Source organism: Maniola hyperantus, chromosome 26 (genome assembly GCF_902806685.2).
Source record: "Maniola hyperantus chromosome 26, iAphHyp1.2, whole genome shotgun sequence".
NCBI classification, from domain to species: Eukaryota; Metazoa; Arthropoda; class Insecta; order Lepidoptera; family Nymphalidae; genus Maniola; species Maniola hyperantus.
In genome coordinates, this window is record NC_048561.1 from 7,399,478 (window position 1) to 7,409,655 (window position 10,178).

At 36.0% G+C, this 10,178-nt stretch overlaps 1 protein-coding gene and 1 long non-coding RNA gene across 2 annotated transcripts in view; both read right to left on the reverse strand.

Annotated features, from left to right (window-relative positions):
• LOC138404264 (uncharacterized) overlaps positions 1-10,178 on the reverse strand; it is a 99,380-nt gene that overhangs the window by 56,248 nt on the left and 32,954 nt on the right. The gene's annotated exons all lie outside the window — the stretch shown is intronic.
• Positions 5,656-9,767, reverse strand: LOC117994282 (zinc finger protein 778-like). The gene is made up of 8 exons (XM_069507688.1): positions 9,545-9,767; positions 9,045-9,216; positions 8,876-8,968; positions 8,233-8,367; positions 7,744-8,118; positions 7,075-7,175; positions 6,854-6,897; positions 5,656-6,774 (listed from the first exon to the last, which is right to left on the reverse strand). The coding sequence occupies exons 1-8, from the start codon at positions 9,622-9,624 to the stop codon at positions 5,657-5,659; spliced, it is 2,118 nt and encodes a 705-aa protein (XP_069363789.1). The 5' UTR covers positions 9,625-9,767; the 3' UTR covers position 5,656.

A 10,178-nucleotide genomic window follows, 5' to 3' on the forward strand; every position in this document is an offset into this window, starting at 1 on the left:
CCCCGAACTAGGATTCCCTGAGCTACGGGAAGCCAGTTGAATATACTTAGTTGTACTTAGAGGATAACAATATAATTTAGTTAATCTAATTCAAAAGATTTCGTTCATTCCTTCATAGAAGTAGGCAGGTAGCTGTTGAAACTATAGTGCCAGAGGTGAGTGGAGTGACGACTCCACGCACACAAAGTAAATGTGGTAGTATATGCAAAACATTGAGATGCTGGTGGATTGTTTAAGTGTATTTAATTTATTATATTTTTCATTATTTACATTATTTTATTTAGATATGTTATATTCCTGTATAGGTATTGCTATGTATACATGCGTAATTTAGTTCCGTTTTATGTTTTGTTATGCCTTAAGATGTTTTCCGTTTCCTCGTAGGATTTTTGGAGGAGCCAATTAGATAATAGTTTGCGACATGTATATTTAGATTTGCGTAATAGATTGAGTTGTTTGTTAGCGATTGTGTAGAGAAAAGGTGCTGTGTAGCGAAAGAATCTCTGAGCAAAAGAAGTTTTTGTTATTGGTTTTGGCCACAGTATTGTACGTTTAGTTGAGTTTTTGTCTAAGTTGTATTTATGAAGTACTTCTGTGGTTTGGTGAAACTTTAGAATAGTTTGTAAATAGTATTGCTGTCTGATTGTCAATATATAGTTTTCCGTATGTAGTTTATAAGTTGAATATCTACGAGGCTTGCCGAATAAAACCTTTAGAGACGCTCTCTGTACACATTCCAATTCTTTCAGAATGGTTTTTGCTGCACCTCCCCACGAGGTTATACAGTATGTGAGAACAGAGTTACATAATGCGAAGTAGACCATTTTTAAAACACTCTTGTTCTTCAAGAATTTGAGTTTTTTGAAGATATGAAGCAGTTTTCGGACCTTACTTTTTAGGGCTTGAATATGATGTTTCCAGTTTAGCTTTTGATCAATATATACACCGAGGTACTTGATCGTCTGTACTTTTTCAACAAAGGGACAGGAGCAACCAACAGCTTCAATGTAACAAGTGGTGCTGTGAAGTCTAATATTGAAATTGTTGGGAGGTTCCGTTTTTTTAGATATATGAAAAGCTATAAATTTTGTTTTAGGTATATTTAATGTCATTAAATTTCTCTCGAGCCAGGTAGCTATGTTTTTAAGACCTATTTCTGTACTATTGTGAAGAGCTTCCCAGCTGTCTCCATTAAAAATAACAGCCGTGTCGTCTGCAAAGCTTACTATCCGAGCTGACGCTATTTCCATGTCACATAGATCATTGATATATGTTAAAAACAGCGTCGGCCCTAAGACACTGCCTTGTGGAATGCCGAACGTTATTCCACTCGGCAGACTTTGGACGTCATCGATTTTCACACATTGCTGACGTGCTGTTAGGTAGCTTTTAAACCAGGATAAAGGGACACCTTTAATTCCGTAAATTTCTAATATGGCGATGTGTTTTGTCTGGTCGGGCTTTACTTTAATATAAGGTATATTGAAATGTGTAAATTGTTTTAACATAAAAAAAAAAATATGATAAAGACTAATGATAGTGCATAGTTTTATTTGTGACCTTTAAACCATATAAGTGACTTTTTTAATTTTAAAGAGGCGGATAAAATGTTTATATTTAATAATTTATGATTGATATGACTGACTCATTGATATTGATATGACCTTAACTATTGTGGTGTTATTCTGAGATTATTATTTCTATTTTTTTAACTGAAGAACATGTATACTTTTTTTTTAAATAATTATTGACATTGACATGCGTTTTTTATATTAAATAAAATCATATTGTTAACATTAGGTACTTTCTAGGTAGATAAATTTAAATTTAAATAAATTAAGTAGATTATTGACTGTAAATTTTCACACTTTATTATTCTATGATAATGTATACTATAATAATTTGCACACAGTTATTGGTTGAATGTCAAGGGCGCAAAATAGATTTAAGACCAAATTGTACCACATTCTAGCAAATAAAAACTATTTCTATTTCTATTTAGGATAACCACCACCACCCATGGCCCCACCAGCCTCGTAGTTATATGGGGCGAAACGCGGGAGGGCGCCCGTTCGGTACTTGCTCGGTGGCTCTTTCCCGGGGCGCCTTCTTGACTCCCTACAAGTTCTTTTCATTCTACTTCCTCGTCCCCATCGGGTCACTTTCCCCATTCTGACCTTTAATCTAAATATATAAAAGGAAAAGGTGACTGACTGACTGACTGACTGATCTATCAACGCACAGCTTAAACTACTGGACGGATCGGGCTGAAATTTGGCATGCAGATAGCTATTATGACGTAGGCATCCGCTAAGAAAGGATTTTTGAAAATTGAACTCCCTAAGGGGGTGAAATTTTGTAGTCCACGCGGACGAAGTCGCGAGCATAAGCTAGTAATAATAATAATAAAAAATATATTTATTTAAGAAAAAATATTTACAGGTTACACAAATTCAGGTATGATCATAGTTTTTCCGTATACCGAAGCCGTTAACATTAGGTATCTACACGTCACACATATCTTATTAAAAGCTAAATAACAATACTTATAAACTAACAACATTAAACCAAATGTACGATATTTTAAAACTTATATTTAGGATAAGTATTTACTTTAGGATAAGTAGAATAGAATCATCATCATCAACAACCGATAGACGTCCACTGACGAACTCTCTTGTAGGGACTTTCGGTGGCGGAGTGAGACATGCGGCTCACGAACATGATAAAGGCTATTCGTGTGCGTAATCCCAGCAAAATAATGTTGAATTTCAGGATTTGAGTTGGATAGATTTTTAGTGCGTAACGTCGTGTAATTGTGCGTGAAAGTTTTAAATTTGTGCGTCCAACCAATAAGTAGATATTCGAAAAAAACGCGTTTTGCCAGGAATACGTCATCCCAGCTACACATTTTTTTCCCAATGGACGTACGAGAAAAAAAATAGGTCCATGAATTAGTGCGTTTTAAGAGGTAAATGTGCGTGCTAAAATTAAATTTGTGCGTCATAACACTTCGAAGATATTCAGTTTTTTGCTGGGATGACGTTTAACCATTTCTTATATCTCTTAAACGGTTAAACGTATAGACGTGATTTTTTTTACACATATTGCTATGAATTTGTGCGTAATGTTTGTAAAAACAGAATTTAAAAAAAAATTACCGTTCAGTTTTTATAATTAAAAAATAAAATAACGTTATTAGGTCCTAGTACTTTAAATATGACCTCTAAAGATAAACTTATACCGTTGATTTGTCCTTTATAACGGCTCACAGTATCTTATCAAGTTTCATTGGAGTATTTTAAATATTTATTGAATTATGAAGAAAATTACTACGACAGGACTACGATATTTTTCGACATTTAATTGGTCGAGTATTTTATGAGTTGGCTAATTAAAATTTCTACCAATAATTAGTGCGTCAGCTCATTTATCCATCTGCAAAAATATATAGCCCAATACACAGATAAATTATAGAGATATAATCAAAAAACCTATAAGATGCGCAATACAATGATAAACCGACAAAGTTTGAATAGCCACAAAAAAGCGACCGTGTCATATATCGTGCTAACCTTCCAAAATTGATAGTATTGTGCCATTTCTTTTCTGGTACATGTGCGCACAAAATTATTAAGCTTTTTATTAATCATACTAATATTATAAATGCGAGCATTATTATAAAATATGTTTGTTTGTTGGTTTGTGCTTCCATCACACCGCAACAGAGTTACAGATTGACGTGATTTTTGCATAAGTGACCCGTTACATTTATTCCGAAATATTAGAGTTCCCACGGGATTTTAACAAACAAAAGCAAACAGTCCTATTGTCTGGTCACAAGCCATAATTAAACAATATAGTTTTCTGGAAACTGTTAAACTAAGCCACCCGTTCGTCTTCAAAACACGGCAATAAAACTGAATTTTAAAACTAATAGGTACCAAAGGTTCCGACCACAGCCATCTTTACTTACAAGCCATGCTATTAAGTTTGGCAACGTCGCAATTAGGATCCGCCGTGAATCTGTGGCATAAACCGATAGAGCTACAAGTGTACTAGTGGACAGCTTTCTATAGGCTGTATCTAGTTATATTTACAAACACTATGCACCTACTTACATTACAAATACATAAAATCATTAGTTTTTGAAATTACGTATTGACCACATACAGCCCACTTACTTAATGTAAGGCAGTACCTAGTAGGTATGTCTTTCGTAAGAATGTAGGAACTTAAAACTTGTTTGAAACTTTGAAGATCTACCTACTATTTCACTAAAATAAAACATAAATGAGGGTTAATAGATATTTTATTTCCTATTATAATTAGAGTTAACAGTTATTTTATTTCCTGTCCTTTGTGATTGTCCTTTTCTTGGGCTTGCTGATGTAGTTCTTGACGACGCTCGCTGTTTATACAGCTGTTCCCTTTTAGAGGGATCCATCCTAGATGTTTTTTCGCACGTAACTTAGGTAACGCAAATTCTTAGGTAGGTTAGGGAAAATATGGGGCACTGCACCAGCTACTAGTTGATTCAACGTGATTTATCTCTATTTCTAGATTTTTTTACTATTTTGTTACTGTTGATTATTTTTATTGTTATGTTAATATGACAAATTATGTTAATACAATAATTTTAGATTACCTACTTACCTATTTACAATTGGTATTCAGTCAGAATATTGATCAACTAAAACTTGTAACTTGTAAACTAAAATATATTGAACTGTTCTGTTGTTTTAATTTTCACTAACTATTATGTACGTACCTGTACTTAAGTGCTAAAAAAGTAATGGTACAATACTATCAATTTTGGAAGGTTAGCACGATATATGACACGGTCGCTTTTTTGTGGCTATTCAAACTTTGTCGGTTTATCATTGTATTGCGCATCTTATAGGTTTTTGATTATATCTCTATAATTTATCTGTGTATTGGGCTATATTTTTCAGATGGATAAATGAGCTGACGCACTAATTATTGGTAGAAATTTTAATTAGCCAACTCATAAAAAACTCGACCAATTAAATGTCTAAAAATATCGTGTCCTGTCGTAGTAATTTTCTTCATAATTCAATAAATACTTAAAATACTCCAATGAAACTTGATAAGATACTGTGAGCCGTTATAAAGGACAAATCAACGGTATAAGTTTATCTTTAGAGGTCATATTTAAAGTACTAGGACCTAATAACGTGATTTTATTTTTTAATTATAAAAACTGAACGGTAATTTTTTTTTTAATTCTGTTTTTACAAACATTACGCACAAATTCATAGCAACATGTGTAAAAAAATCACATCTATACGTTTAACCGTTTAAGAGATATAAGAAATGGTTAAACGTCATCCCAGCAAAAAACTGAATATCTTCGAAGTGTTATGACGCACAAATTTAATTTTAGCACGCACATTTACCTCTTAAAACGCACTAATTCATGGACCTATTTTTTTTCTCGTACGTCCATTGGGAAAAAAATGTGTAGCTGGGATGACGTATTCCTGGCAGAACGCGTTTTTTTCGAATATCTACTTATTGGTTGGACGCACAAATTTAAAACTTTCACGCACAATTACACGACGTTACGCACTAAAAATCTATCCAACTCAAATCCAGAAATTCGACATTATTTTGCTGGGATTACGCACACAGGCTATTCGCCAGTGATAGTGTGAACTCTCATATTATGCTTCCTTAAGCTACTTTTATATGCACATTTGTATTCACATTCCTTACAGGAATATGGTTTATCGCCAGTGTGGGTTCTCATGTGCGACACTAGATTACTATTTGTAGTACATTTGTAATTGCATAACTTACACAAGAAAGGCTTTATACCAGTGTGGGTTCTCATGTGCCTCACTAGATTGCCATTATGTGTAAATTTGTAATCGCATAACTTACACGCGAAAGGTTTTATACCAGTGTGGGTTCTCATGTGCATCACTAGATGGCCATTTTGTGTAAATTTGTAATCGCATAACTTACACGCGAAAGGTTTTATACCAGTGTGGGTTCTCATGTGCCTCACTAGATCGCCATTTTGTGTAAATTTGTAATCGCATAACTTACACGCGAAAGGCTTTATACCAGTGTGGGTTCTCATGTGCCTCACTAGATGGCCATTTTGTGTAAATTTGTAATCGCATAACTTACACGCGAAAGGTTTTATACCAGTGTGGGTTCTCATGTGCGTCACTAGATTACAATTTGTTGTACATCTGTAATCGCATACCTTGCAAGCAAATGGCTTATCGCCAGTGTGAATTTGCATATGCGTCTTTAAATCACTGGGATATTTACATTTGTACTGGCAAATCTTGCAAGTGAACCATCTTATTTCAGCGTGAGTCTTTATGTGTTTAACTAAGATACTTTTTCGTGTAAATATTTTTTGACAATAATCACAAATTAACCCTCTTTCTTCAGTGTGTGAACTATTTCGTAACGAACATTGAGTTTTACTTTGTACAGTTTTCGATACAATTACTTGTACTGTATTAGGGCCTGGTTGAACGTATTCTCTTGTAGAGACGTCATCGTGACTTTTTGCCTGATAACGGATATCTTCAGATGCAATGTTTTGATTTAAACAAGACCTAACAGCTGTACCGTCTCGTATTGGTACAACTTTCTTGGAGAAAACATCATATAATTTGACAAAACAATCAGTTAATTTGTTGTAACGGCAACTGACGGTTGTATCGGCTTCTTCAGTTGAAGGCACTTTTATTTCGTTACTTGTCGCTAGACTCGCGGGCAGAGGAACGACTGAAATGAAACATTTTAACTATTACCTTGTTTATAAAAATATGTAAAATGTCAAATGATGAATAATGCCGTATCTTACCTAAGGTCTGAGCAGAATATGCCGAAGGGCTGGGGCCTGCCTGCCTGTGAAATAATCAGAATGTATCTAGAGTGTACTGGGGAGCACCAGCCAGCAAGTAGTTGTACTACATATTATAGCAGGTTAGAGAAAAGGAAAGAGTATTATGATTTCTGATACTAGTACGAGTGTATTCTAACTGTAACTTGAACTAAACGTTATTGGTAGGCAGGTATACTGACTTGTTCCCAGTGATGAGTGAAGAGTGTGCAGAGCTGGAGCTCACAGCTGTATGAGGCTTGCATACTTGTGACGTGTCACATTCAGCATCACTGTCACCGTTCTGCCAAATACAAAAAAAATATACCTTAAAGCACAATGGAAGTATAACTTATATTGCGGTCCGGCTCGAAAAGGTTAAAAGTAGGTTAAGATTAAAATCTATGGCACTAACTACTTGAGGCCACCTCAATAAAAGGTGGTGGTCTGAAAACAGCTGATCTGTTTATATTTCCAGCAGAAGTGATGTATGAATGTTACTTCAAAAAAAGATCTGAATTACTCTCAAATAATCTCTCTCAAGTTGCATCTAAAGAATTTTCATTTCAAAAATTCATTCCCCTCCACTATTAGAAAAGCTAATATGTATATTAAAGTACGTGCTTCTTGAGTGCACGGGCGTGGCAGAACAACGCGAACGCCATTTGGGTTCCCCAACCTCATTCCATGAAGTCCTCGGCAACCTGGACGGTCTACTCGGCTTCTGGAGCGAGCTTGGATGGCTGGAGTGAAGACTTCAGCGGGCAGGGGCAATGCACGCACAACGGAAGGAAACGTTGCGGAAACCAGCCCAGAGTGAAGAAAGAAAGAAGAACTATATGAAAGCGTATAAAAATGGAAAACTATCTCACCTCGCCATTTGTACTCATATGTTTCATCTTGAGAGCTTTGTAGAGAGCTTCATCAATTGCTCTTGCTTCCACCATAATGCTATAGTGGGATATGTCTTCATCATTACAAGTTACAAGCTCATCTTTGATATTGTCTGCATTGTTGTCATCCTCATTGACCATATCTATGTCCTCATCAACCGACATAGAGTCATCCCTTCCTTCAGTTTTCACTACAACTTGGTGGCCTGTTTCCTCTAATTCGGTTTGTTTGTCTTCTGCGGGGTGTTCTAGTACGTGTAAGTCACAGTTGTCAGGTCCTAGCTTTGTCAACACCATATTACTCTTTAGTTGGTGTTTTGTGCCATTTATCATTTGGATATGTCGTTTTGATATCTGTTGAGAGACAAGTTAAATATTCAACGTGTACAGTTATCCTTGAACAGAAATAACACAAGTTTAAGAGCAAATACAGAACTAAGAAGTTCACATTATGTATTAAGTACTCACTAATTCATGTTTTCCAACTAAGTCCATCATCAGTGCACGAGCTCTCAAGCTCTTGTCTCTAAATCTACTAAAGTTGATCAATATCTGAGCACATTGTACACAAAGTGTCTGTTTTAGGTTTCCTAGATCACACAGCTGAAACAACACATAATTAAAGTAATCAGACATTCCTTAAATAATCCTGGTTTGTCGTGCACTGTTTACAGATTTATCTAAAGCATTTGACAGTGTACAGCGAGGTAGGTTCTATCTAGGGATTCAACTTTAATATACATGGCTGTATCCTGTGTGTGTATACAATATACATGGCTGTATCCTGTGTGTATACAATATACATGGCTCTATCCTGTGTGTGTATACAATATACATAGCTCTATCCTGTGTGTATACAATATACATGGATCTATCCTGTGTGTGTATACAATATACATGGCTCTATCCTGTGTGTATACAATATACATGGATCTATCCTGTGTGTGTATACAATATACATGGATCTATCCTGTATGTGTATACAATATACATGGCTCTATCCTGTGTGTATACAATATACATGGATCTATCCTGTGTGTGTATACAATATACATGGCTCTATCCTGTGTGTGTATACAACACATAAGAACATCATACATTAACAACTTACAGGATGTCCAGTTAACTTTTCATATGCTTCATCCAATTTGTGTTTATTCATTAGAAACAGCTTGGCGTCAGTGTCTAGGCATATCATGCAAACCTGTAAATACATATGTAACTGGTTACTTCTAGATTTACTTACAACTAACAATACATAACATGACATTATGAGTTACCTGCACCGTTGAAGGAACAGCACCAGTACAAAGTTGCCGTAAGCCACTTTCCGTTTCATAAATGTCATCATGTAGAAAGTGCTGCGAGCAGACCACAGCAGAGCCTGGTAGGTTATCCTGTTTGCCGAGGGCTCTGAGCCAAGCAGCACGGAGATGCGCTTCACTGGGGAAACTGGAAATTGCCTTTTATGTTATACATAACAAACCTGTACCCATAGTATTGGTGTTTCACAGAAGAACCACCTATACATACTCATGTTTTATGTAAGTACTGTAACACATTTGATAACCACTTTGCTGCAAGTGGGCTGCAGGACAGTGTTTCAAGGAGCACCAGCGTGACTAGCTGATCTGTACTGACTGACTACTGCTCAGACTGGCTCAGACCAGCAGTCAGCACAGAACTGACTACACAAGTGAGAACTCGACTATGGTAAATGGTTACGATTACTTGCGAGTTGAAATCATCATGACTATGACTCAAAATATGATATACTCACCCATGAAAACTAATCTCCTTCCCTGTTCCCTCTGATACATTGTCCGAAGTATTTCGGCAGAAAGGCACACAACACCGCATTGTCGATGTTTATTGTTTTGCCTTGAAACTCAAGCCCGAACCAGTATTATAAACTCTGTGAGCACATAAAAGTCTGTGAGCTCGACATAAATCACCGACCAGAAAAAAAGACGTAAATATTAAATTAAATTTTTTATAGTAACATGCGTGGTAACATGCAACTCATAATATACATCACAGATATACATTGATATACATAATTTCACTTTTCACTCCTTATGTAAAAAGTACCTACTCTGTGCTCCTCACCTCCTCACTCAGCGGCATAGATAATGGTGATGGTAAATGATAATACACCTCAGCGATGCCTCAGCGGGTATTCAATATCACAGACCAATAACACATAATTGTTCTGTCTGTGGGCTCGGCTATGGCTATGAATTTGTCGAATACGCCACTGACCTCTATAGACTAATTATAAGTTCGCTGGACTTGCGATTGCCGACCATCTTGATTTTACGTCTGCTTTTGAGGGTTCCGTACTCAAGGACAAAACGGGACCCTATTACTAAGACACCGCTGTCCGTCCGTATGTCACCAGGCGATATCTAATG

Coding starts and splice junctions, on each gene's coding strand:
- LOC117994282 (XM_069507688.1), bottom strand. CDS start 9,624: ATGCGGTGTTGTGTGCCTTTCTGCCGAAATACTTCGGACAATGTATCA. Junction 9,217..9,544: donor AAGGAGATTAGTTTTCATGG/GTGAGTATATCA, acceptor GGCAATTTCCAG/TTTCCCCAGTGAAGCGCATC. Junction 8,969..9,044: donor CTGTTCCTTCAACGGTGCAG/GTAACTCATAAT, acceptor ATGTATTTACAG/GTTTGCATGATATGCCTAGA.